Source organism: Taeniopygia guttata, chromosome 2 (genome assembly GCF_048771995.1).
Source record: "Taeniopygia guttata chromosome 2, bTaeGut7.mat, whole genome shotgun sequence".
NCBI classification, from domain to species: Eukaryota; Metazoa; Chordata; class Aves; order Passeriformes; family Estrildidae; genus Taeniopygia; species Taeniopygia guttata.
This window is the reverse complement of record NC_133026.1, coordinates 42,257,160-42,284,987: the sequence shown is the minus strand read 5'-3', so window position 1 is coordinate 42,284,987 and position 27,828 is coordinate 42,257,160. Positions and strand designations below refer to the sequence as shown.

Below are 27,828 nucleotides of genomic sequence, written 5' to 3'. Positions count from 1 at the left end.
TGAATTTGACTGAAAAATACGCAGCTGTGTTAACAAGAGCCTCGTTAAAGTGGAATTGCATCAGTCATCTGGTTGGTTGGCTTTAGTTGCATGAGGATGTGGTCTGGTTAAGCTGTGGCACAGAAAAGGGACAAGGAATCAACCCCTTGTTTGGAGAGTTTGCTTATGAAGGGGCAGGACAAAACTCTTGAACGCGTTCTCTTAGTACACCTGCAGACATCCAAATGCTTGGCTCTGCTTCCAGAAATGAGAGGCTTCCTCTAATATGGTGTTGCAGGGTTTGTGCAGTTGTTGCAAAGATGACATCTGTCTTGTGACATAATAAGATCTGCACTAAGCCTCCCAGTGATTTTTCAGTGTTACATGTGGACTAGACTTTCTCAGGCACACTCTATTCTTGCTTCCAGATTATCAGTAGACTTTTAAGTTTTGCTGAGGCTGCTCAGCTTTGTCCATGACACTGCAAGCTGAGTCATTTTAGTCACCCTTGCTGTAGGTGCAATGAAGTTGATCTTTTTACAGCTGCAGCTGTAAAAATAGGCTGAGAATAAAACCCATGTACTTGTTTCTGTCCAGTGTTATTTATTGGTCACATCAGAATAAACATCTGCTATGTTGACAGGGTAACAAAATACACATTTTTCAAAGAAGTATAACAGGAAGCTTTGCCTGTAGTATTTAAGAGTGTGGTAAAATGTAGTTGTTGCTGCTTTAGTGCTCTTCGCTGAGAGGTTAAGAACATCTACATAATATGCCACGGTTAAATGGTATTTAGCACTATTTTTAGTTTCTGAAAAAACTTTCTGCATACACATTATGCTCTTTTAGTATATATTTTGTGCATTAAACAGAATTAATGATATATTGAAATACAGTAGCAGTTCAGTTCATGGTTTTTATTTCATTATTAACCAGAGTTTTTATTATATTTTCATACAGCTGTGTTAAAACTATTTTGTTATACTATTTGCAGCTCTTCTTATCTGGAGAGACTTATGGGTACAGAGTACAAAATATAGTAACTAGTGAAAGAAAAAATATACAAAAATCCCTGTTATGTGCTGGCTATTTAGTAATTACTGCTTTATTTATCAAAAGATAAAGGTTGATGTTAAATGGACATTGCATAATGACAAGCAATAGTGGTTTGGGAGTTTACTTTGCATTTAGACAATCAGTTGGATTTTGCTTCTAAAAAGTGTTTTTTATTTTCTATTTTATGAAGTAAATGTGCATACATGTTTAAATAACTTTTGGAAAATAAACAGTACCTGTTATTACACATATCCTTTCAAATAAAACATAGCAAAGTGTATGCATATCCCAGAGAAGAAGCCATATGTGCAAAACAGAAAATAAATTAGGAGGCTACCTTGTAATGGAAAATACTTAATGATACATTCAGTATCAGGTCTGTGCAGTTGAAACTTCATGGTCTGGTAGAGTTTCCTGCATATGGTGATTTCAAGGAACTTTAATTCTTGTCTTTGATTGGTGTCCTTTTCTCAGGAATGTCTTACTGTTTTTAAGCTTGATTTCTTACACTGCTGTCTTTTTCCTTCTGTATAAACTTTTTATATGCTTATTTTAAACTAACATTTTAATTAGATTGCTCCCCTCCCCAACATTTTTTATCTTGACTTAAATTTAGCCCATATGTATTGCTTTATTATAGCAAATGTAGTTTGTCTGTAATAATGACTACAATGTGGACTCTTGTAAAATACTTAATGGTAAAAGGACACATAAAGTATTCTATTCTGTTGTGGGGAAGTATTGAACAGAATACTAGGATGGATCAAATCACAACACGGATCTTAGGCAAAGTTAAAAATCTAGGAAGGATATTGATAGCTAAAAGATGACTGGTCACAGAAATGCATAAATTCACCTGTCTTTCGTGCTTGCAAAAACTTCATGTAATCTGTTGTGTGATGGGAGATAGATAATACACCAAAACTTTTTGGCTGCATGGAAACTAAACAAACAGAAAGACAACAATTAACTTTACAAAATTACAGGTGGACCTTTTAGGTGAAACTGCCTTCCTGTCTTGTGAGGGCTTTTAAAGTCCTGCATTCCCAAACATCGCCTTTCTGGCATCAAGCTATCACAGTACTGAAGTACTTATTGAATCTGTAAACATGGTGATGGTCATGCTGAATTTGCAGGTATGCATGATGTGGTGTAGGTACTCAGCCTCAAAATGCTGAGTACCTACAGGATTGAGGCTCTAGTGAGCATAACAGAAATCCAATAATTGTCTGAGTTGTAGTATACACTTAGAACAAATTAGAACTCTAAAGAAAATTACCATGTAGTGTTTCTATTCCCCTGTCAGCTAAACCATAAGAAGAATAGATCATAACTAGCAAAATGAGTAATTGTTCTAGGAATGAATCCGTGTGATTTACTTTATTAAATAAAATTGTAGCCATCCTTCAGCATGAAATGCACATTTAATATTTTGAATGGGCAAGATGCAGTTGAGTACCTACTTATGTGGATCCCTCTTGCAAGTCCTTGCAGGAAAAAGCTGGTGTGCTCTGTGTCCCAGATCACTGCTAGCTGCTCTCCCCTCTTTCCTTGGGAGGTGTCTGCCCAATCATTTCTCAGCTGTTTGGTTTTACTGGGTACAGATCTGTAACATGTTAAGGGTTTAAGACCCAAAATTGCTGCTGAAATTCCCCGAGCATGGAGTTGTAGATAAAGTTTAAGATCATGGAGATTTTATTAAGCATATATTGGAGCAAGTTATTTATTTTTCTGCAATATGATGCCCTTCTTAATATTTATGCTTCCTTTATGGAATGCAGTGACACTCATGAAATATTTTCTTTTAGGCAGGCTCTTAAGAAAGATTTGAACTAAATATTAACTATTGCACTAAGTAGAAACCAACTACAGGGCTTCATGCCCCTAAGTGCTTCTTTTTTCATCTTTTGGTATGCCATTCCACTGGGGAGCAAGAGAGTTGTTAAATGTTTCTTTTACACAAGCAGGAATTAGAAGGAAATAAGAAGACTCCCAGAATGTAGTAGAAATCACTGTTAATTGTTATGTTTGTATATTAAAAAAAAAACCAACAAACCAACACCTAAACCCACTACTCCACAGTTTGTAGTATCATTGGTATAAGAAGCTGGTTTTATATCAACTAATTTAGTTACGATTGGAGGTGCCAAGTTTTAAAGCAACGCAATACCACTGAAGGAAAAACATAGCAAAATCAGTCTTATTTCAGTAAGTGACTTACTTTGTAATTTCTTACCTGATTGAGTTAGGTGGGGGTTGGTATCTTTCTCCAGGTAGCAACTGACAGAATGAGAGGACACAGTCTAAAGCTGCGCCAAGGGAAATTTAAGTTGGATGTTTGGAAAAAGTTTTTACTGAAGAAAGAGTGATAAAGTACTGGAATGGTCTGCCCAGGGAGGTGATGGAGTCACCATCCCTGGATGTGTTTAAGAAAAGATCAGATGTGGCACTCGGTGCCATGGTTTAGTTGAGGTGTCAGGGCATGGGTTGGGCTTGGTGATCTTGAAGGTCTCTTCCAACCCAGTGATTCTGAGAACCATGTAAACATTACAGAGAACAGTTTATGCAAGTCCTTGAGAAAGGAATGTGCTTTGAATCCAAATCTCTTTAATAACCTGTGCCTACTTGTTCTCAAAAGGGTAATGAATTCTTGCCTTCTAAGTGACCAGATTATTTTCAGCTTTATCTAGCACTTCTGTCAAAAGTATTAATGCATCTCAAACTGTTATGCATCCTTGAAGTAATGAATTCTGGGCTTTTTTCCCCTTCAAAAACTGTAAAGGCTGTCAAGCAATGGACCTACAGTATTTTGTACTCAGTGGAATTGCAATTTCGTAAGTAATGCTCATAATGAAGAGTGCAATAATCACCCCAATATGCATTTTAAGAAGACTTCATGGGTTGGATGGTAATTATGTCTGTATCCTCAACAGTTTGGGTTTTTAAATATGTACTTTATATTTGCAGATATATGGAGTTTGGGGGTCATCCTTTTCATGTTAGTCTGTGGACAACCACCATTCCAAGAAGCAAATGACAGTGAAACTCTGACTATGATAATGGACTGCAAATACACGGTGCCACCTCATGTGTCCAAAGAATGTAAAGAGTAAGTAGAGAACTAAACAACTTGGAAGCATTCACAGAAGTGGATTTGCATTATTTTTGGGAGTTCCCTGTACTATATTATCAATGTGTACAATATTCCTTGATACTCTTCCTTTTATGTCTCTCAATTGTCATGAATTTTATAAGAACTGAAGAAATTAGTCAGTACCAACTGGCTTTGGCCAACGCTTTCGCTGGACAAATTACCAGCTGGTGTTGAGATTATTCTGTCACAAGGGTTAGGTAATGCTGCTTATCAATTTCTGTCCAAACAACAAGTGTCCAAAACATGTCACACAGCAAGTTTTGCTCATCTCCTACTGAAATTGCAACTCCGAATTGCCATCCTAGGTTATTAATGGAGAAAAATATTTGGTCTGGAAGTACCATATCCACTTAGGAGTCACAATTCCTTTTGATGTGTTTTTCTGCAGTGGTCACTGGAGCCTTTTTATTGATATGTTCCAGTATTTCCCATGTTTCCCTATTGGTTAATGACCTTTGGGCCTTTAAATATATATATCCCATTTGCATCATTTAGACTATTTTAAAATGTTTGTCTGGTTTCTTGAATCTGCAGTAGAGTATCTTTTAATTTTCAGTACAGAGAACCAGCTGCCTTTACAAGTACTTGAAAAATGCATTTGATTCAGTCAAAAAAACTAGAGCGGCATCTATAATTCTGTTACTTGCCAAAGAATTAAGTTTGTTATAGCTGTGGTCGTGATGCCAATTCCTTTCTTTACCTGTCATCTGTGCAGTCCAGGAGTCTAATGCATAACATGGTGAACAGCATCCCAGCCTGCATCAGCAACAGTGTGGCCACAGGACCTGGGGAGTGATCCCCTGTGCTCAGCACTGGTGAGGGCACATCCTGAGCCCTGTATTCAGTTTTTGAGCTTCCAAGGAAGACACTGAGGTGATGGATTGTGTCCAGAGAAGGGCAGTGAAGCTGGGGAGCAGCTGAGGGAGCTGGGGTTGTTTAGCCTGGAGAAGAGGAGGTTCAGGGGACACGTTACTGCTCTCTACAACCACCTGAAAAGAGGTTGTAGCCAGGGAGGGTCAGTCTCTCCTCCTAAGTAATAAGCAATAGGATGAGGAAATGACCTCAAGGCTAAGACTGGACATTAGGAAAAATTTCTTGTCAAGCCTTAGAACAGGCTGCCCAGGGAAGTGGTAGAACCACCGTGCCTTGAGGTGATGATGATTCAAAATCAGTGTAGATGTGGCACTTAGATGGTTTAGTGGTGAGCATGGTAGTGCTATTTTAGTGGTTGGTACTGATGCTCTCAGTAGTCTTTTCCAACCTTAATGATTCTGTAATTCTGTGCCACAGCTGGTGTTCTTGTCTTGTCATTAGGACCCTCCAGTAACATGGAAAAGCTGCTCTGAGCTTGAAGAGCTTCACATACAGGAAGAGGTTTAAATACAATACAGGAAGAGGTTTAAGAGGGAGTTCTTATCAGTGAATTGTATCGGATCAATCTCTTGAGATGCTGCATAGGGAGGCCAGGAAACTTACCTTTGCAACCTTCTGCTTAATATGCTTGCTAACATTGATTTGCTTACATGTCCAGATCTGCTTTCTCTATACAAAGCATGAACTATGTACAGCCAGTTACCTAGGTCCTCTATAGGTTAGGTTTTCTTAGGGAAAAGACTCTGGAAATGCTTAAACTTCCTGCTTGGAGTGAAAGCATTTGTGGATTGAGATGCATAAACAAGCTTCAAGCAGGAGACACATGTAATGCATTTGTGCCGTTTTACTACAGGCAGTGTAGTTTAAAAAAAAGTCAAATTAAATATGGAGTTTGTTCTCTTTCTGACACAATATTAACAAAAGCAAAGAAACTCAAGGCTCCCATGTCTCACCCTTGCCTTTCCTCTTGGTAAGGGTTGAGACCAGAGCTAATAAAAAGAAACGTGGCTTTCTTTTTTACTGTAGAATTTTTTAGGAAGGTTGGATTAACCTCCACTTCTTAAAATGCATACATCATCTCACACAAAAAAAAAAAAGACAAACAACAACAACAAAAAAACATTAAAAAATTGTGATTAACTTTGTATGTGGCCTTGCAGTCAGAAGTTGCATGGTGTAGTATAGTTAGTGGAAGAAAAAGCACTATATGAGAACTGGAGAACATGTTGGAGCAATAGAGTTTCTTTGTAACCTTGGCAACAAAACCATATATCCATATTTGTTGAACAAAGCCAAATATACCTCCCCCAAGAATCTTCCATGTATAGTAAGTGAACAGAGATGTGCTGTGCTAATCAAGTCTTCTTTCTCTCTTTACTTGGGGAATTCATGCACTTTCTTTCCAGCATTTGTAAAATCTCAATATCACCTCATTAGCAGATTTGTCACTATATCATCCCAGAAAGTGTATTGGTCTGTTTAGGTTTTTTTATATGTGGGTAGAACAAATTACAGTTTTTTCAAGGATACTGAAGACTCAAATGTCTGATAGTTACTTCAGAATAAAATATTTCTGTTTATCTTGCCATTCCATATACTTGTTCACAGCAGCAATAATAAAAAATTCACATTTCTATTACTTTACTGACTAGCTGATAGGCCACCTGTGACCTGTAATTGCCCTATAAAACCTACTAAAATCAAATAAATGAGAAAAATCAGATTAATTATCTAAGTATGGTAAATGAAAACTGCAGTATTTATGGTATTTATCGTTTTAATAAATTGTTTTAGTTTAGCAGTATTTGTAATGTCTTTGAGACTGAACAGTTTCCCATCACATTGTTTACTGTTAGACTTCAGAAGATCTGCGTGACCTGACAGCAAAAAATGTCTTCCTAATGTTGCTCTTACAACAGCTGCTTTTTTAAACATGTGTGTGCATTTTTGTTTAGATTTATTTTTTATTCACAGTCTAATTACACGGATGTTGCAGAGAGACCCGAAGCGAAGGGCATCTTTGGAAGAGATTGAAAACCATGCGTGGCTCCAAGGAGTTGATCCATCTCCTGCAACCAAGTATAATATTCCTCTTGTATCATACAAAAATCTGTCTGAGGAGGAGCACAACAGTATAATCCAGCGCATGGTTCTTGGGGACATCGCAGACAGAGACACCATAGTGGAGTAAGTTGGCACCATTGCAGATGCAGTTTGTTTTGTGCACCTCTTGGTTTTGATTCAAGAACATCACGAGAACCTTGGGCACTTTGGTGTTTAAACATCAGGGCATTCAGTTAATAAGCACAGTATTGCAGTCTTGCTCTGTGGTAGGATATTGTGGGATCAGAAGTACTTAAGAATACTCAAATTTAGGAAAAACTTCAAGAAAATGTGTTGGAACAGTGTTTTGATTCCTGCAGTAGCTGTCTTGAGTAAACTTAAATGCTTTGGAATCCATGCTTGTTCTTCATCTCTCATGCGTATTTGAAGGTGACAAATTCTAGAATTCTTCCCTTAGAACATTTCCAGTGTACCTAAATCTTTGTTAATTTAAAATATTATTCCATTTATCTATGTAATTCATAATAGTCATTGTCACTGAGGAAGCTTGCTAGAAAGCTACACAGATTCTTCTAATAGATTAAAACTGTCACATTTCTAAAATATTCCCCAAATTCAAAGAAATTTAAAATATTTTTTCCTTTTTTTATGTGTTCAGCTGTTAAAAACTGTTGATGGGGAAGACTAAGCAGCAGTCTCACTTCTTAAGCTTTTAGCTGTGTAACAGGGGCAGACTGTCTGTTACAATGTCTGAGTGACGCTTACTGGTTTATAAACTTATTTTTACTATAAACACAATGTGCCCTTAAAATAATGAAAGTTTTCTTCCATTCGTTGCATTGGTATTTTGTGGTTGCAAAATGTGGGAGAGCCCATCATTGGTGCAGAACAGTTAAAAAAACAGCTATCATTTAAAGAATGCAAAATAAAAAATTTTTTTACTTTTGTTAGATGATATTCTAGGGATGTCTCCTTCCAACTATAGTTGAAATTGCTAGACTTGTTGGCTCTTTGTTTTTAATAAAATTAAGGCATGCTCATCAAAAGATCAGAAACGGGCAGTCCTGCTTTCAGGCACTCTTCCTGTTATGGGAAGCACAGCAAGCTGTGAGATGCATGTCCAATTGTTAGAAACCACTGATGGGTGGGTTATTTTGTGTTTTGTGTTTTCCTCAGGGCATTGGAGACTAACAAATACAATCACATCACTGCTACTTACTTCTTACTAGCTGAAAGGATCCTGCGAGAAAAACAAGAGAAGGAAATTCAGACCAGATCTGCAAGCCCCAGCAACATCAAAGCTCAGTTCAGGTGAGAATTTAGGAATCTAAGTGGCTGGGTATGGTTTTGTTGGTTGGTTTTTTTGTTTTTTAAATTGTCTTAATGAGAATATTAAAATTCTCAAGTAATGCTTTCTTGAAAACAGTAAAATACTTACTCATTGCAAATTTTAAATGTCTTCAAAGGGCTGTGGACACTTCAGAAACCATTCAGAAATCAGTTGCACATAATAGTTTCAATTTTCCTGCCCTTCTCAGGAAATGGCAAGGCAATTAGAAGTCTGTACCTACAGAGGCAAGTTTTCATACCCCCTAGAAAAGGGCTTGTTCATTGACCTTCAGCTCCTCATACAAATTGTGTTATGTAATATTCCTAGAGAAAAATTAGTTGCATAATCCATAAACCTGCTGATATGGAATTAGTTATAAATGAGAAATCACTCTAAATTTGACCTGTAGGTTATGTACTTTTTCATGTCAGTTGCTGTGCCTGTTGTCTAAGAAAAATTACTGAATTTACCATTTCACTCAGTCACTTAAATATATTGCAATAGATTGGTTTGTTAGACAAAACATGAATTAAAAAAACTTCATAGTAAGGGTTCCTGAGATTTCCCTGGCTTCAGCTTGTGACCCAGTAAAACTAAAACGGGGGAATTGGGCTTGTGGCATCTAGTTGGTATCGCTATGTTCAGCCAGTTTATTTGCTCTGCAACCAGTTACCAAAGCATCCTCCATTTTCAGTTACAGCACGATACACTTTAACAAAACCAACCAACCAAAAAAAACCCACCAAAATCAACCAACCAGAACACCCAACCCAAAAGGCAAATAGTATAGTTTCCACTTGCACATAGATATTGGATGATTCAAGTTTTGAGAAGTTATTTTTCTTAAACATTGTGGTTTTTCTTTCCTGAATTAAGTGATAAATTATCACTAGGGATCTGCTGGTATTGGATAAAAATATTCATTGGCCCATCTTGACGATTGTTCCAGTGAAGATGGAGGAGGTACTGAGGCATTTTCATTAACTTTCATCTTGTAGCCTCCAGTCTTTTCAAAAGTTGCCTATTTAGGTAAAATGCTGGTAATTGTTACTAGCAATAATAACAATTGTTAGTAGATAATTTATTAATGAGAAAAGAATACTAAATATTAGTGCTGATGTTTAGCACTGCTAACTCCAGCAACACCTTCAGTGTTGTTTATCTGTATGAATTAGAGAAAAAGACAAAATAACTTTTTCATTCCAAAAGTTTCTCTGTGCAACCTTCATGCAAGGTCATATGTGAAATCATTTAATAGGATTAAGTGTTGGGATGTCCTTCTGGTGCATAGTCATAGTTTTCCTTGGCCTAATTGATAAAAGTAAGGTACTACTACCTCAAGTTAAATGTAAAAAAAAATGGACACTTGCTCACTTGCTACAGATTAAGGACACACATTTGGGAAAATAGGTTAAAGTCTCCATTTGTTGTCACCTTGGATTAAGGCTTGAGATTTTAGAAGCATCTCTTCTGAATACTAATCTGTCTCCCTGAATTGTGAGTTGATGCTCCATGAATGTTACAGTGTTTTCAGTGTCTTTGTCATCCCCAGGTGGGACTGCACCCTGCACTGTGAACACCTAATCATCATTCACTCAGTGGTCACTGAGGCAGGAAATGGATCTTAGGTGGTTGCAGGTACTTCAGAAGAGTTACTGTTGCAGGCATCTAAGGGTTGCCTACAGAACCTCAGTGGTCTGGAGAGTGGCGTTAGAGAGCTCACCTCTCTTCAAGGGTGATACTGTAACTTTGACTCAGAAGTTCTCTCATGGTGGATAATCTCATTTTTGGTCAGCTTCTTTGAAAAAAGAAATCCCATCAAATGTTCTTAATACTAAGTATTACTTATAAAACAAATTACTCTAGAGGAAGACCTGGAGTTCACCTTCAAATGGAAATTCCAAAACTATAAAGTTGGCTTTTGAATTGTTTGGGGTTTTTTTAAATGAGTGTCACACTTTCAGTAAAGAGCAGGTCTACTTATTTAAGAAACTGGAACAAAAATTTCAATGAATCTAAATTTTTATATGAATTTGTAAAGTTGGAGTAGCTGTAGCTTGCCCTATGAGTATGAATTTTCATAACGAGGACATCTGCACAAACTTGGGAACCCTTGCTCTTACGGTCCCAGTAGCTGTTCTTTGCCTCCATGATCATTCTAAATTCCAAGTGTTTCTACAGAATGACCCTGTGGAAAAGACAACACAGTAGTGCATTACTTTCATTTTGAGACCTCAAAATATTAAAAAAAAAAAAAAATTAACTTATTTCCAACCTGGAGCTTTTTTTCTGTCCGTCTCTTCCCTCAGGCCCACTAGGAATAAAGGGAGAGGCAGAAGGGAAGGGAAGCAAACATGGGCTGCTATGAAAGATAAACATACTGTAGTGAGGAGGTTTATTGCCTGGCAACTACAGTACTGTAAGATACTATATTTGCTCTTTATTGTGACAACTACAGAACTCTTCCTATTTTTGCTGACAAACCAGTCTGTTCTTTTAGCATGGCAAGTTCCTGGAAGATTGAGATCTTCATTTTCTGTCATGTTTTAGTTATGTTTGTAGCGTATTTAGGTCCTGTTTGTTAATTACAGGCAATTGTGTTTAAAATACACAGCAGAGCACAAGTCATCAGCAAACCGGGTCAGTGTTTCCCAGCATTTCTGGAGACAGCTGGGGCCTGAGGGAGGGTGCAGCATGAAACCAAGGAAGACCACAGCCCAGGCTTTACTTCTTGTCTGCGCAGCTTGGCTCGGAGCTGCTGGTTTTGTTGCCTGCCTCCAGGTAGAGCTCCCCACTGGAGAGAGGCCGGTGAGGGTCACCAGCAGCTCCCAGTGAGACAGGCAGGAACCTGCATGGCTCCATGCAGGGAATGCACCACACACAGGCTTAGGCGGTGTGTGGGCAGCCAGGCTCTACTGTGAGAGGGTCCTGGGTTAGAGGTTAGAAGTTTCTGGCACTGTTGGTTGAGCATAAGTGATGCAAGTGCTCCAAAGCAAAGTCTGCAGCAAGGCTGAGTGAGTTTATTGCTGGTTTTAGTTCAGTCTCCTCCTCAAAATTTGTACAACTGTGGAGAGAGTTTTCAGGAGACAACCTGGCATAGACCAGTTTCTCACACTTCAGGGTCCTTTTCTGTGCAGCCTTCAGCAAGTGCAGTCCTACCACAGCAAAGAGGTGTCTGAGCCTTCCCTCTTCCTTCAGCTTCACTTTCTGACACAGCAGAGAGCAGGAAACTGATGTAATTCTTGTGTCTTTGTATGCAGCTTGTCAGGCAGATACCTGGGGTCACACCTGGTGTGAAATGTTCTCTGCTGTCCTCCTCCTCTTGCTTCTAAACCGGGCAGCTTCTAAACCATGCAGCCCTTTCTTTTGGCACACACAAAATATGGTTGGGAATGTCTTGTAATATGCTGTCCATATGTGACCAGAGGTCTCTACTACAGCTTTTTATGCAGTAGCAAGAGTATTTTTGTTATGTAAAGTTAAGAGATTGGTAAACCTTTTAGAATGAAACACAAGAAATGTGGGGCTTATGCTGAGTGAAGAAGTCAAAGAATTGTTCAGTGTTAACATATTGGTCTGTAGGTGTTGGTTTTTTGGATTAGGCTTTTAAAATAAAGACTGACAGTCTTTGTTCTTAAGTTTATTCTGTGTGCATTACTGGAATATTACAATACATGTTAAGATTTAAAGTTAAATGCAAATCATTACAGAGTAACGTAAGATACTGGAGATAAGACATCAGCTGCCTACTTGTAAAACTGATGGACACTCATGTTACTTTCATTTTGATTTGAGCTAATGCTATTACAGTCATACATTTTCAGCTTGGATTTACAGTTCATTCAAGTGTCATATTCTTAAGCAGCTTGAGTTCTCAATTCATGCAGATGTATCATTCCAGATTCTCAGCTAAGGACAAATAAATGTATGATCTCAGTTTGTATGTGTTTAGAATTAAAGGGAACTTTTTAGAATAGAGCTTGGTGAGAATGTGAGACTGTTTCATCTGACTCACCTTTTCAGTCTCATTCATGTTAATTCTAACCTAAATTTTATATTAAGACTACTGGGAAAAAACTCCAGGAGCTTCAGATTACAAGTAGTTTGCAATACTGTCTTAAGTTGTGCTTGAATAGGCTTGTACCTTCCTCTAGGTACTGGTGATTCTGTACCAATCTCAGATTATTTTTTTGAGACACAATTATTTCAAGTTTTTTTTTATTGCTTAATTAATTTTCTGAGATCAGTGAAATCTTTAATTTTGATTTGACATTAACCAACTTAATTTCTAAACTGTGTTCTTGTATAGATGGTGTTCCTTTCAAATAGGCATTTCTAAATGAATGCACATTCTCGGACAACATGTTCTTGTGTTCAGTCACTCAGTGCTGTTATTTACAGACATGCCACTCAGCTGCTCAGTTTGTGTGTCAGTGCTTCTGCTTCTCTGGTGCAGATCTTACACTTCTTTGTAAGTTCTGAAATGCTTACTGTGATGTAACTTCCTGTTTATCTTTAATTTTTTATGCAGGCAGTCATGGCCAACAAAAATTGATGTCCCCCAGGATCTGGAGGATGACCTTACAGCAACCCCTCTCTCCCACGCCACTGTTCCTCAGTCCTCACCAGCTCGCACGGCTGAGAATGTTCTCAACGGGCACCGGAGCAAGGCCCTTGGGGATTCCACAAAGAAGGAAGAGATCCCTGAACTGTCTGGGCCAGCACTTTCAGCAGTTCCATCAGTGAGCTTAAAACCCACTACCAGTGGCCGGAAGTGCTTGTTCAGAGTAGAAGAAGATGAAGAGGAGGATGAGGAAGATAAAAAACCTATTTCTCTTTCTACTCAAGTTGTTCTGCGTCGGAAGCCTTCGGTTACAAATCGTCTTACTTCGAGAAAGAGCGCACCAGTCCTCAACCAGATCTTCGAGGAGGGCGAGTCAGATGATGAGTTTGACATGGATGAGAACTTGCCCCCAAAGCTCAGCAGGTTAAAGATGAACATCGCCTCGCCCAGCACCGTGCACAAACGCTACCACCGGAGGAAAAGCCAGGGACGGGGCTCCAGCTGCAGCAGCTCCGAAACCAGCGACGACGACTCAGAAAGTAGGAGGCGTCTGGACAAGGACAGCGGGTTTACTTACTCCTGGCACAGACGGGATAGCAGCGAAGGGCCACCGGGCAGCCAGGGAGATGGTGGTGGACAAAGCAAACCAAGCAACGGAAGCGGAGGGGTGGACAAAACGAGTCCAGGCGATAACAACAAAGGTGGGGGAAGTCCCTCCGGTAGCTCTGGTGGGAGCACCAACACCACCTCGGGTTCCACTCGGAGGTGTGCTGGATCTGGAAACTCAATGCAGCTGTCATCCAGAAGTGCAGGGGAACTGATTGAAAGCCTGAAGCTAATGAGCCTTTGTCTAGGTTCACAGATTCACGGCAGCACAAAATACATTATTGATCCTCAAAACAATCTGTCCTTTTCCAGTGTAAAAGTACAGGAGAAATCAACGTGGAAAATGTGTATAAGCTCCAGCGGAAGTGCAAACCAGGCTTCATCACTGGGCAGCCTAAAATTTTTTTCTGACCAAATGTCAGACACAACAAACGAATTGGAACGGCTAAAGAACAGGAACTTGAAAAACAATGTGCTACAACTACCTCTCTGTGAAAAAATATCTGTGAATATTCAGCGGAACCCAAAGGAGGGGCTGCTGTGTACCTCCAGTCAAACCAGTTGCTGTCATGTCATTTGACAATGACCTGACTTGAACAGCTCGATTTGCTTGACAGAGTCATTCTTCCTGGTCAGAGCTGTGAACACCTTGTCAGAGACCCCTTTTTGTCGTCTTAAGATTTTTAAGTGGGCTTTGAGCAGTTATTTATTATACTTTTAATTTTGTGTTTGCTTGATGGTATGACAATGCATGGTCTTTGCATGCTGCTAGCAGATATGTTTTTCTTTTTCAACATAACAGAATATTTTATTGTGTAATTTTTACATTTATAATTTTACTATGGAAGATCTGGATTAAATTAAAATAAAGATCTGGATCCTAATGTAAATGAAGCACTTAGAAGTTTCATGTTCTGCACTTAAACTAGAAAGAGAAGCTTTTGTTTGCTTATGAAATGTTAATTCTTGTTCTGACCTTCTGTGAAAACTAAAATATGTGATATGTGGCATACTTCTATGTGTCTGAAACAGAACCAAAGCAATAATGTTTTGATGCTGAAAACTCTTCAGGGAGCTTTCAGATGTTCCAAGGCTTGTACAAAGCAAAGATGCACTGAAAATTAGTGATCTTGAAATATGATTTTAAACCCACACCTATTTGTCTTAAGCTATGATATAGATGAAGTTGTGGCTCAAAAATCAAACCGAAGAGATCTTGTTATGCTAGAGGCAGTTTTCTTTAAAAAAAAAACAAAAAAAAAAGAGGCAAGTAGATTTGTAAGGCAGCTTTCTCCCATAGAAATATGTTAATATTACAAGCAGACAATCTTTTTTAATATAACAAAGGTAAATTATTAAGTCTACTTCTGAGTTTTTACATGCTAACTGAAAATAAATATTTGTATGAATTACTTTTGTTAGTAGTATATCATGACACTTAGTATTTTAGGTTTCTACCTTGTAAACCCTCTCTGCTGTTCTCGCCTCCCCTCCCTGAGATTCCAGAAGGCAATAAGGTGGAAAACCTTTAGGTAATTGGATTCACATTGAAATTGTCATTTACAGTTTTGTTATTATTACTCTTTTTAGGACTTAAAATACTGCTGGTTCCCCACATGTGCATCACTTATTTTCCTTCAGTAATACACCTGTTCATACAGTCCATTTAAAATAGCCTGTAGGAAAGTGTTTCTTTCACAGCTCTGAGCCTTCCTGTCAGGCTTCCCATTGCCATGGCAAGGTCTTTATTTAGAGTATTTCTGTACAAAAGGATACTTTTGACCAGATGAATTAACTTTGTGGAATTTTATTATCTAGAATAAAATATATTGCAGATTCCTAGTTTTGGGAAGGGCAAGAATGTTTTATTTTTTCATGCTGTGCACTGGGTCTTCTAAGCAATGCTAGTGAAACTGGGGGTACTATGTAGCAGCACCCTGGGTGTCCCAGAGGAGTTTGACACGCTTGAGCATCTTGTAATGCTTTCAGAATGGTCAACACAGCGCGTTTTGTGTCCGCTGTGGAGCGAGCAGAGCGCCAAAGAACGGCTGGGTCAGCATGGCCACAGCTCACAACAGCTCTTGTGATTCCTGCAAGACTTCAGAGAGTCTGAAGTGCATGGGGTGTCCTTCCTGGTGACCTGAGCTGGGGGCTCTGCTTCTGGAACAAGGCAAAGGAGAAGTGTTCTGCTTCTTTAAGTTTTAATCTCTAGTTGCAGTTTAGTTAAAAGCTACAAGCATAGATGTGTGGGTGAAGCCATAGAACATAATTGCTTGAATTTTTTGAGCAGGGATTTTACCAAGGGCCAGAAACGAGATGTGTGGTTCACAGACAGTGAGCATAACATCCATGTAGGAGACAAGTTTATAAAGGGCATTGGCAATAAACTTTATTTGTTGCAGCTTTTTTCCAAGTATTGTAAATACTCTTTCCTGATATGTACAGCCTTGGAATGGCACCTTTTAACTAACCCCAGGTGTATTTTGTTTCCAATGTTTTTATATACGACTGTATATATGGTGCTCACTTTAGAACAGCAGTGTTGACCATTTATGCTGCATAGTTGTATTATAGCCTTATAGTTGTGTGTGGCTGGTTGGACCTCTGGGTGTACAGATGTGTACAGATGTGTTAGTCTGAGTGCTGTCCTCTCCCCCTCTGTTGATAGGTGAATGATTGTGCATGTGGTGTACGTCGTGTTATGTCGTCATGTAAAAGGAAGGGCGAAAATAACCACTACATTAAGATAATATTGGACCAAACTATTTAGAGCAAGTCAAAAGTTTCTTGTACCCCTTAACGTGTCTTTAAGAGTTGCATATAGTTACAGTAGTGTATAAAGTAAATATTGTGGAAAAACAGTTAGTCTTGTATTTTTCTGTATGTGTGTATATAAAAATATATAAAAAATAATGTACCTCTAGCAACTTAATCTGTATTTAAGATGTGACAATCTTGACACAGAATTTTAAGAGTAGCAGTCTAAATAAGCAGAATTAATGAACAGAAGTATAAAAATTTCTCACCAAGAAAGAATCCATGTGTGTTAAGAGGGTACAGAAATATCAACTGATCTTATTGCTTCTGGCAATGTTTGGCTTTTTCATTGTACAAACATTCATGGTGTGCGACAGAAATGGAAAATCCAGTTAATAAAAGTGATATCCTGATTGATGCATAACCGATGACTTGCATGTGGATGGGGTTTGTGTCTCCTGGCCTTTGGTGTGTGAGGGCAGCGCAGGCTCCAGGCCGGTCCCTCGCTGCAGCACCTGGAACAGCGAGGGGCCTTGCCTTGAGAGAGCCTGGCTGGGTGTGTGGATGGGCATCCACTTGTGAACTTCCAGTTACTCCCTTGCAGTGATCAAATGCATTCATTTGGCCTTAATAGTTGTCACAGTCATCATCTGCCGAGTTTTCTGTCTCAAGGCTGAGGGAGCTGTTCCTTAGGCAGAACTCCAGACCGTGGTTCTTTATAGAGTAAAGTGGGGAATAGTAAGAACAGGGGAGGGCAGCAGTGCCAGCCCACCTTGCCCCACAAGCACACGCTGCAGTGAGGCACACGGGGCTGCCTGGGAGCAGGCTGGCTTCTGGCATCTTGTCCCTCAGAGGTGTCCGTGGCTGGAGCAGCTCAGAGTGACACTGCAGTGATTTAACTGCTCCTGGAGCACAAACTGCTTAGCCAGGGCAGGAACAAGGGCACGGAACAGGTTCTGTGAATATGTGGCATTAAGTGACCACTGCTTTAGGCTGGGGCACTTGTGCAGAGCTGTACCTGTGGGCTTGTGCAGCTGGGACCTTGCCCTGTCTGAGGAGCTTCCCAGCTCTGGTCACTGCAGAACGGGGTGGAGGCGGTAGCAGGGAAGGAGTGGCCAAAGAATTTGCAGGGCTGTGACTGTGACAGAGAGGAAAGGTGTAACACATTATGTAGAGCAAAGCCAAGCAGTAACATCTCAGTAGCTGATAGGTGCAAGTCAGATACTTCTCATGTCAGATTTTTTTAAAGGACTTTTTCATTAGCAAATAAAGGGAAATCCCAAAGCAGCTGTCTGGCAATAAACAGGGGCAAACTGTAATGTCCCCAAACATCAGAGACAACCCAGCCACCCCGTTAGCCTTTCCCATGGTTAAGCTTATGTGAATTAATTGGAACTGATTTGTTGGTGTTAATTCCAAATGAGGACTTCCTGTCAATAAAAGGTGTTTGAGCAGTAACACCTTGACATGACTGTACTTGGGAAAGTGTGGCAATGACTCAACTTGTTGAGCTGCTGACTGCATGCAGCCAGCCAGGCTCCCTCACATCCATACAGTGTTTAGAGAGGCTGCTGGACTGCCCTTCTCCAGAGCAGTGTCTCTGCAGTTGTCTTAGCCTGCTCCCTCTCTGAACCAGAGGCTTTGGCTATTTATTTATTTTTTTAAATTGTAATTGTAAGATGACTCAGTTTGGCCTATCTGCTTGTATTACAAATGACATCCATTTCTGGAAGTCAAGAACCCTGTATTAGTGACAGAGTAAGGTCTTATTACATCCAGGTAAAGAATGAGATGCCCTCTATTTTCTGATGTGATGGAAGAATTATGTTGTAAGAAAAATGCAAGTATAGGTCCTGAGAAGCAAGGAGAGGTAACACAGACTTCATCAGGCTCTCGGATGATTCATGTCAGACCTCAGGAATTCATTTCAGCAAGCCCTTGTGTAACATCTTCCTCCTTCCTCCCTCTCACTGCTCTCTCTTGAGAAATACAGAGCAGGGGAGGCAGGATCTGGTTTTCTCTCTGGGCCAGCACTGTCCTCATGATGCCAGTGATGCCAGAGGCCATCACTACAGTGCTTTGCATCAAGCACTGGGCTGCAGAGAGCCTTCTCTCTCAGCACCAGTCTCCAGGGCTGGCACTGAGTCACCAGGCTCTGCTGTCAGCCCTGGCCTGGCACTGGCCCCTCCAGCTCCTGGGTGAGCCATGGCAGAGCTTTCCTGAAGAAAGTCCATCACAGTAGTAGGCATTGTTCCCAGGGGCTTTGCTTACATGAATAAGGAAGTAAACTCAAATTTCTCTGAATGAGATACAAGATCAATTCCCTTAGGCCCAGGTAGGCTAAGATATCCATAACTGCTTGCCTGCTTACAGAGGAACCTTTCCATGAAATGAATGTTTTCCTGTTCTGTTCTCCTCAGTAGATACCTTGAGTCAGCAGATCCCTCTGGGCCACACAATTAGACCTGCACTCACAAGGCACCTGATGAGAGAACTCTTGTATGAGTGCCCTTCTTAAGAACAGTGTTCTTGGATTGGTATTGTTGCTGCTAAGGAGATTTGTAAAATCCAAGTCTTAACAGATACGGGCTACTCCCACACAGTCATCTTCCCAAACAGGATGCTCCAGCCTCATCCTTGGTTTTTATTTTTTTTCTATCCTGAAGCTTGAGACCAGAGATAAACTTATTTTATGGCTCAGACTCAGGCACTGGCAGAACTGCCACACACCCCTGTCTGGTGGCCTGCACTCCTGCAGGGCCCAGAGCCAGGGCTGTCCAGAGGAGTGAGGCTCTCCAGCTGGGTAAGGGACTCTGCCATGGACCTGGGAACAGACATTCAGATTTCAGACCTTGTGAATGGCAGCTACTGATAAATATCTTATTCTTTCTGACATTTTCACCTGACAACTGATTTTGGTCAGTGAGTTTCATCCCTGGCATCCCACAATTTTTACAAGTGCACCTATGGCAGAAATGAAACAACACATTCAAGAGCACATACAGACACGGTTTTTTTCTCTCAAATGAGAAATGAAAATAGATGCCACCATGAATGCATAAAAAACCCAAAAGACAAAACCCAGTACACCAGACAGTACGAAACACAGGAAGCCCACCCCAGTGAAAGGACAAAGAGCTGCATACAAAGGAATAGGAGCTAAATTTCAGTTCAGTGAGAAAATACTACTTGGCACTATGAGGGAATATTTCTCAGCAGGTTAAAGTCTGTGTTTTAGGACAGAAACAGTCTCTTACTTGTTTAACATGATCACAGTTGACAGACAACTTGATTGCTTTTTTAGCCCATCTTAGAAGGTTATTCCAGACACCTGATACAACTGATCAGCAAAACACATCAACTTCATGATCCCAGCAAAATCCCTTTAAAATGGCTGCAAGTACATTCACAAGAACATGCTCCAACAGAACTCATTCCATGGATTTTTCTTCTCTGGAACTGCTCACTCAAAAACACTGACCAGGCAGTTAAAACTTGAAGAAACATGAACTACTTCAGCTCAAAGTTGGCAGGAGACTGCAAAGATGGGGAGAACACACGGGTCCCCTCCTAAAAAACATTTGGTTTTGGGATCTCTACAGCACTACAGGCAGGGTGACATGTTTTCCTCAGAGATCCTCAGGGCAGAGCATGTGCAACCACAGCCCTGCCACTGCTTCAGGAACAGGCTGTGAAAGCAGCAGCCCGTGAGATACCCCTGAAATAGCAGCAGTGTGGGGGACTAACAGTGGGAGAAACAAGAACTAAGTAGCCATAGCACAGGTTTGCCTCTCTTCCCAGGGCAGCAGTCATTTCTTACTGGGTCACACCTGCAGAGCCTGAGAAATCCTAACTTTTAGTTCCAGACAAAAGGCATTATTTTGGCTCGGTTATATTACTTCGCTGTGGGAGCCCTGTGGCAGAAATCTGAAATGTGCAAAGTAGGCAAGTACCTTAATTATGGCAGCAGCAGATTTTTGTGAACAAAATTCCAGCAACTACCACATACAGTTACATCCACTGAAACTGAACATCACAGCAGCCAAAAATAAACTATCTCAAGGTCACAGCAAACACTGTAGATTTTGTCCTATTACTGTCAGAAAACAATGAAACATTAGGACAGCTACCTTTTTGTGAAATGCAAGGAAAACGAAATCAGATATTCACTACAAACACAAGTACTTGGTGTATCAAATATCAAGTTTAATTGATCTGTTTCCTGTTGGTTCATTTAACCAGAAGAGCCATTCATACAATACTGCAATTCAGAATCCAGGGGAGTGATACCAAAATCCAATATCAATTAGAAAATAAATATGCTTCATAAGTCACTGATCAGCAATCTGTTTCCTACTAATTTTTTTTTACCTAGCTTTTGAAAATATTTTAGCTGGGACCTGTTTAGAGAACTAGCAAACAGAAGTATATAACACATACTCTATAAATACTTATGTTCAACTATTTCTCAGATCACATAATGAAATACATTGTTGTTCCCTATGAAATGTATAACATACTTAAATTAATTTGCTGTGGACAAGCAGTAGCTAATAAGCAAATTTTTGAACTAATAGAGGATTGATTAGCTATTGTAATGAAGGAACAAAAGGGGCAATAACCATAAAGGGAGAGTAAATTAAATAACAGTCTGCTTTTTTCTCCCTCTTTAGAAAGTTGCAGCTGAAAATTCTAGCTAGCTTCTGGATGCCTCCTCACAGGATCTGTTTTCAATCACTCAAGCACAGGGAGTCTGGCGGGTTTTATCCAGACCTGGCATAAGCTGTAGTGCTTTATTTGGTATTACCTTCACAAGCAATTGCACATGAGAAACAAAGAGAGCAGAAGAAAATACAGTTTTTTACAGTGTCAGGCAAAGATTATTTACCAAATTTCATATAAGCAGGTGCCACCTACTCAGTAGATGGTGGAGGGTGCACTCCGAGCGCCACACACGACCACAGACGCTGGCTCCGCCTCACTTGTGACCGCCTTAGTCATCCTCATTCCTCCGTGTTTACTCCTCCAGCGACTCCGCCGCCAGCTGCATTTGCTGCCAGGGGAGAGAAGAACGGAGAGACGCTGGGTACAGCGGCAGCAGGAGGAATTAAACCAGTTACAGCCCATCGCAGGACACTCCAGAATCCAAGTGACTAATAAAACCACCCCAAAAAAAGAGCTTGAGCATTTAAAAACAAACCACCTGTCATTGCCTGATTTTTACAAAATATACGATTTTAACAGAGGCATTACTTTAGCATCAAATGGCAATGCAACTAGTATGTTAATTAGTTTTTTTTGTGATGGATAATGCCTTATGTGAAAGTCATTTAGCCCAAAATATTTAGGCTTTTAAGTTGATCTCAAAGGGTCAATGGACTGACAAGCTGCTACCCCCACTTCCCATTGCAACAATCTGTTAATTTTTACTCAGTATTTCTTTTGTTGTTGTTGAATTGAATAAAAAAATCCTGTGATATAGGAAGGAGGTAGCAGACTGCTATAGTGGTACATGTTATCTCCAATCCTGTTGATAACCAGTTTTGTTTTCATTATCCTAGGATGTCACCAGAGACATGTCACCATGCGAAACCAGGATAACAATCCCAGGTGATGAAAACATCTGCTGAGTAAGAGAAAACAGAGCCACTCTGTGAAGCTTCTTGTTAAAGAGAATGTTTCATAACACAGAACTCACAGAGGCAACAAGAAAGAGTTTAAACTGTGCTGAAGGCATCTCTCACACATCACCTGGGGATTGTCAGTCAAGGGCCCGGCAATGTCTGGAAGGCTGGAAGCACCTGATACACCACGAAATAGCCAGAGTGACTGGAGCCCCCCGAAAAAACAAGAGACAACAGTCACAGGAAGGAGATAAGAGGGAGACCAGCCCAAAGGACAGGCTGAGGAGCTGAGGCAAGGAGATGCACAGCACTGCTGAATTCACTCATGCCCAGCATCACTGCCTCCTTGGAGGCAATTGGGCAGAGAAGGAAACGAAAAGACTGGACACGAAAAAATGTGAGTGATCATACAAAGAAACAATTGTTGCAGCTTTCAACTCCTAGGCCGCTGTGTGGGTTCTGTGTCATTCCCCCAGTGGAGGATGGACGTGTGCTACTGAGCTGAAGTTCTTTTACATTTGTATTTGACCTCATAGAAATGGCCCATGACATATGACCCATTATAAAGAGAAGTATCTAATAATACTATAACAAAATTGGAAAAGATGAAGCTGAAAATAAAGTGTACACTATCATTCAGTTTCTATCCCACAACATGGGATACAAAGATGTTGGATGCTTCAACACAGCACCTTCTACCTTTTCTTTCCTGCTAGGCACTGCTAGTCTGGGCCTGAACCTATTCCAAAACACTACTCTGAATGCTAAAACACAACTACAACAACTTTTCTTTACCATTTTTATCTGTATTTCCATGCCATCTATAAGGGAAGTAAAATTAGTTTGTGATACAAATATTTATATGCTTCTCCATAGCAACAGTGTAGGGAAAAAAAAACACAGCTAAAGGCTGGAATACAGATAGATTCCCTCTTCTACATCCTGATTCACTTATTTAAATATATGTCTGAGTAAAACTATAGCATCTTTAATTAAAGCAACTTTTCGTCCGATTGCAAAACCACAGACATAGAAGACAGCACCTTCATTCAGTTCCTGATCCATCAAATACAAACATTTTCTTATTTTAGAATGATTTTCTTAAATTCTGAGTGCTGGTGTAATTATATGGGGATTGATGAAGAATGTAGAAGACTGGAAAGGTATTTTTATTCTCTGATCTCTGCAGGACTTGCCAAAGTCTGGAAAAAAGCCAAGCATGTGTGCTAATGATGACTAAATGTAATCTGTCCAAAAACTCTGTACAAGCTGGACCACTCTAATTTATTTTTGAAGGCACTCCTAATTTTAACTAAGCTAATCTTAAACAAGGATTGTCTTCTGCTGGCAATCTTATGCTAGGATATTTAAAATACATGATATGAACAAACAAATATCCCAGCTTCTTGAGCGGGCCAGTGAGTAGAAAAACCTCTTAAAATAGCTTCACATGCTGCCATGGCACACAAGGCCTGGGCAAAATCAGTCCAACTGCAGTCATACACATATTTCAGGAAATGAATCATAAGCCACGTGAGAACCCCAAGAGCTGTGTATTTAATTTCTTCTTTATAGTTTCTAATACCAAAATGTATTTGGCAGTGCCTGGCAGCAGCAGGTTCCCCCAGGAGCTATCACTTGGGCAAGCAACATGTGGTGGCACCTTTAAACAGAGAAATTCTTTGCCAAGTTCAGTCTGAAAAATTTAAAAATTTTCTTTCTTTTTTACTGTGAAAGTAAATGTTCCTGCTCAATGGGAAAATATTTCTCTAAGACAGCATATGGGAAAGGGAGTGTATTTTTATTTTTATAAATAATTTTTTATTGCTGAGAAAGGGAACTGATGAGGTACCTTTTAATCACTTTTCCCTTGACAGCCCCAACAGGTTCACTGGGAAACCTGTGGGGCTGAGTTAACTGCTCTTCCCTCAAAAAGACGTTTCTTTGTAAGCTTTAAGAAGTATTTTAAAAATATGGAAAAGAGATATTAAAAATGTCTTGATCTACTTGTTAAATCTACTAGATACATAATGACAAAAACCACTCATTTGAGGGGTATTAAAAACCGCTGTGAACTAATCAGAGGCACAGCTCAGAAATGAGTTGGCTCAAGAAGCCATTCTTCATTTATTACCAGCTGAGAGTTACTAGTGAAATGTTTATACTTAATGCTCTGTTTTATGCAGCACCCTTAGCAACAGCAGCCTATGCATGCAATACATGAGTGAAATGTGTTTAAACTAGAATAAATTTTAGTGGGGCTACAGTGTTGTTTATCCTAAAGTTCTACTATTAGGAAATGCTCTAAATATTTATTTGCTGTAATTCAATAGATTTGCTCTTTCCATTTTATTAAGTTTAAATTTCCTTGTAAAGCACATGTAATATAATTAGACAGTACTTCCAGGAGAAATAGCAAAAACCCCTTAATGTGGTTTACAAATAGGCTTTACCAATTACTTAGACTTCCCTACATTTCAACATTAAATTTTCTGAAAGGACTTTATTAGAAAATGGAACAGATGCTTTCACACCACAAACAGAGCTGCATACCAAGCATGGAAATCAGGCTACCTCCTTTGTGGGCTCACTCACAACCAGAAACACCAACTTCAGTGTACAGGGTATGGCTGTGGTAGTTCTCCAGTTAGAGGGGCTATGGAAGTCTAAACATGTGATTTAGTGCTGCCAACAATACCAAAATACAAAATTAAATAGCTAAAACCATGAAATAACAGAAATACACAGCAGCACCAGAGATCTCAGCTACAGCAAAACCCCAGGAGCTGCCAAGGGATTTACCAGAGCAGTGCCAGGGCTCGGTTCAAGCCACAGGCTCGCTGGAAATGCAGGATGTTTCTGCCTGGCACAGGGAGGACCATGGCCCACCCTGTCTTCAGCAGGGCTGCTTTGGGCCAGGTCCCAGCACCTGCTTCCCTCTGCCCCTGGGCTGAGAGGCAGGAGCTGCCTCACACCCCCAGCGTGCCAATCCATCTTCCTTCTGCACCAGAGCAGGACAGAGGGAACCCAGCATTCCTGCAGCCCCAGTGCTGGTTCTGCACACACTCAGAACCTAATCACACACTCTCACCTCTCCTTTGTGGTTTCTGTGGGACAGCCAACATTTAACAGGCACCAACAGCCTTTGTCGGTTTAATGCTGATTTACTGCCCTTGCTGAGCTCTGTGTCAGATGCTTACAACACTGTTATTTTCCAGTTATGCCCAGACCTGGTAAGTCAGCCTCTAACTACCCTTTAATTTTACCACTGTGTGTGTTAATGCCAACTGACAAGTCAACCACAACCTGAGGAAAACAATTTAAAAAATAGAAAGCATATAAAAGTGAAAACAAAAGAAACCAGGATCTATTGACTCACTGGTTTGGTGCTTTTACACAGGTATACTCAATGTACACAGAAGCTCATACATATGAAGAACAGACTTCTAAATAGTTTATACTAAATATAAGAATATATGAAAGCAGATGTTTTTTATCAGCATCCCCATCTTCTGGATTTCCTGTATACACCATGTGGAACAGCTCATAAGCAGTTAGAAAGAGCAGTGGTACGTGGTATCTTTCCCACTTTCTAGCATTAATTATAATAAGAAAATGTGACAAGATATATATTAAATTCTTCTTTTGTAATGGTGCCCAATCACAACAATAGTAGTTTTTGGCTCTTGAGCTGTGTCTCACAAAATGTATCAGTTTAATCTGTAAGTATCAACCAGTTATAGAAGAGGCAAATTAACACCCACTTCAAAACTCAGTAAGCCTCTTTCACATGTAGTATTTTATTTGGAGTAAAGGTTTAAAAGCTTATTTAATGGAAATTTGTTCTTATTGATTATAATGGTGTAAGGTTATGCTAACTTCATACCTAGAATCACAAATCTTCCCTCAAGGTTTTATCTGTGGCACTCAACACTCTGCAGGGAATGGTGCCTCAGGACTCCATCCCTGGGGTTACTTATAAGCTGCATTTCTGACTCTGACCACTCTCCCAGCAACATGTTTGTTTCCTTAGCTGGAGATGGTAACTGATGCTTCTTGACAGCAGTAATAATCAGTCCCTGTACTAGTACACTCCTGTTTATAAACCCCAGGACCACACAGCCACAATGTAACACTGAATGCTTGTTTTCAGCTAAGTCATCCAGCACAACCCCTCATTCTTCTTGAACGCTATTGATTGCCAGAATACAGTTTCTCCCCATTTCAGTAGTATGATAAAAGACTTGTAGGAACAATTTCACAACTTCCTCATTTCCCAGAGCCAAGACCAATGGCCCTGTGATGCTGCAGCCCAGCAGAAACAGCCCTCCATAAAGGAAAGCCACACATGAGCATTAAACAGTCAAATGCAGATTTTTTTTTTTTTTATAAAAAAGCAAGAAGAATTTGAAACTGAAGATAACAAAGAAACAAATCCTGAATTGTCACTCTCACAAGGACTGTGAGCAATTACAGAAATTTAAATTTTTGAGGAATATTTATAATCTCCTTACTTCTAGGTTACACCTGAAAGATTGTACCTAGTTTTGGGCCCTCCAGTGTAAGAAGGATACTGATCAACTTTGCCAAGCCTAACTGTGGAATCCAGGATAGGCAGGGAGGTGATGCATATGCCCTGAGACACCTGCCAGTATCTACAAGGAGGTCAGCAAGAAAATGGAATCAGGGTCTTGACCAGGGTGCACAGCCAGGGAACAAAAAATGAAGAGGTCATTAAAAAATAAGACAAGAAAGCCTCAAAAGAAAACATTTCACTACAAGGATAACTAAGCACTGCAGCAGGGGCCCAGGGAGGTTTTGCAGTCTCTGTTCTCAAAGCACCTGACGGGAAACCCCAGTCCCCCCAGCCCTGGGGTCTAAATTTGGTGCCAGTCCTATCCTGAGCAGGAAGTAGGACTACTGACCTTCTGAGGTCCCTCCCAAGTTGAGAGATTTTTACAGTTGTTTCTACAGGAATTGTGTCAGGAATTTGCCTGGACCCCACAGACCCAGAGTGGGGATGTGCTACAAGAAATGTAAAGTAACGGGAAAGAGCAAAAAAAAAAAATTCTCTCCTTTCTTGTATGCCTAATTCAAGACAAACTACCAAGTACAAAACCAGTGTTAATGAAACAATAGGTTTGCAAAATTAGTAAGTGCAGAGTCAGGAAAACTTGCAGAATCCCATAATTTGTGCCTTGGAGTATTGTACCTGATTAATAGCACTGTGAGGAATAGCAGTCAAAGCAACCCCATTTGTAGTACCTTTTTTTCCCAAGATTTTTTCCTGATCTGCTTCAGATTGTCTCTGATTTAAATTGCAAAGTATTAATTAATACTCATTACAATATTCTTACAGTATTAGTCACCCTTTGCTGAACCTTATTTTAGTTTAGCAGACAGTACAAAAATGAAGAATAGTGGAAGTCATACAAGACAGTCTAACAGTATTTTCTTCAGAATATCGCTTATGCATTCCATCCCTCAAAATATTTACATTGTTTTTGTCCTCATGTAGCTCATATTTCATAACTTTTTTCACCATAACTGGCCAAATAGCTGCCAAGTGACACATAAATACAGCGTTAAACAACATCTGAATGCCTGATGAGGAGTGTGTGCTGAAACCACCCTCACAGGATGGCAGCCCAGCCCAAGGGATGCTCTCCCCTTTAGCTTATGCAATTACCTCTCACCCAATCAGCAGCTGGTCAATAGATTTTGGAGTCAGAGACTATCGACTGGCTATGAAAGCAGTGATGCAAAAATGGGCAATGTGACATGACCTTGGTGACATCTCAAAGGGGAGGGATGGACTGTG

The 27,828-nt window shown here is 40.0% G+C and overlaps 2 protein-coding genes across 4 annotated transcripts in view; one reads left to right on the top strand and one right to left on the bottom strand.

Moving 5' to 3' along the window:
- SNRK (SNF related kinase) overlaps positions 1–16,807 on the top strand; it is a 39,905-nt gene extending 23,098 nt beyond the window's left edge. For both annotated transcript variants that reach the window (XM_030265029.4, XM_072925756.1), the window contains 4 exons: positions 4,003–4,144; positions 7,037–7,249; positions 8,303–8,437; positions 12,988–16,807. In XM_030265029.4, coding sequence (XP_030120889.1) covers positions 4,003–4,144; positions 7,037–7,249; positions 8,303–8,437; positions 12,988–14,206 — 1,709 coding nt within the window. In that variant the 3' untranslated portion in view covers positions 14,207–16,807. The remainder of the gene's footprint in view (positions 1–4,002; positions 4,145–7,036; positions 7,250–8,302; positions 8,438–12,987) is intronic.
- A 3,761-nt stretch (positions 16,808–20,568) lies between these two features.
- The window catches only part of ANO10 (anoctamin 10), a 121,480-nt gene continuing 114,220 nt past the window's right edge, over positions 20,569–27,828 (bottom strand). For both annotated transcript variants that reach the window (XM_030265030.4, XM_030265031.4), the window contains exon 13: positions 20,569–21,436. In XM_030265030.4, the coding sequence (XP_030120890.4) occupies positions 21,401–21,436 (36 nt within the window). In that variant the 3' untranslated portion in view covers positions 20,569–21,400. The remainder of the gene's footprint in view (positions 21,437–27,828) is intronic.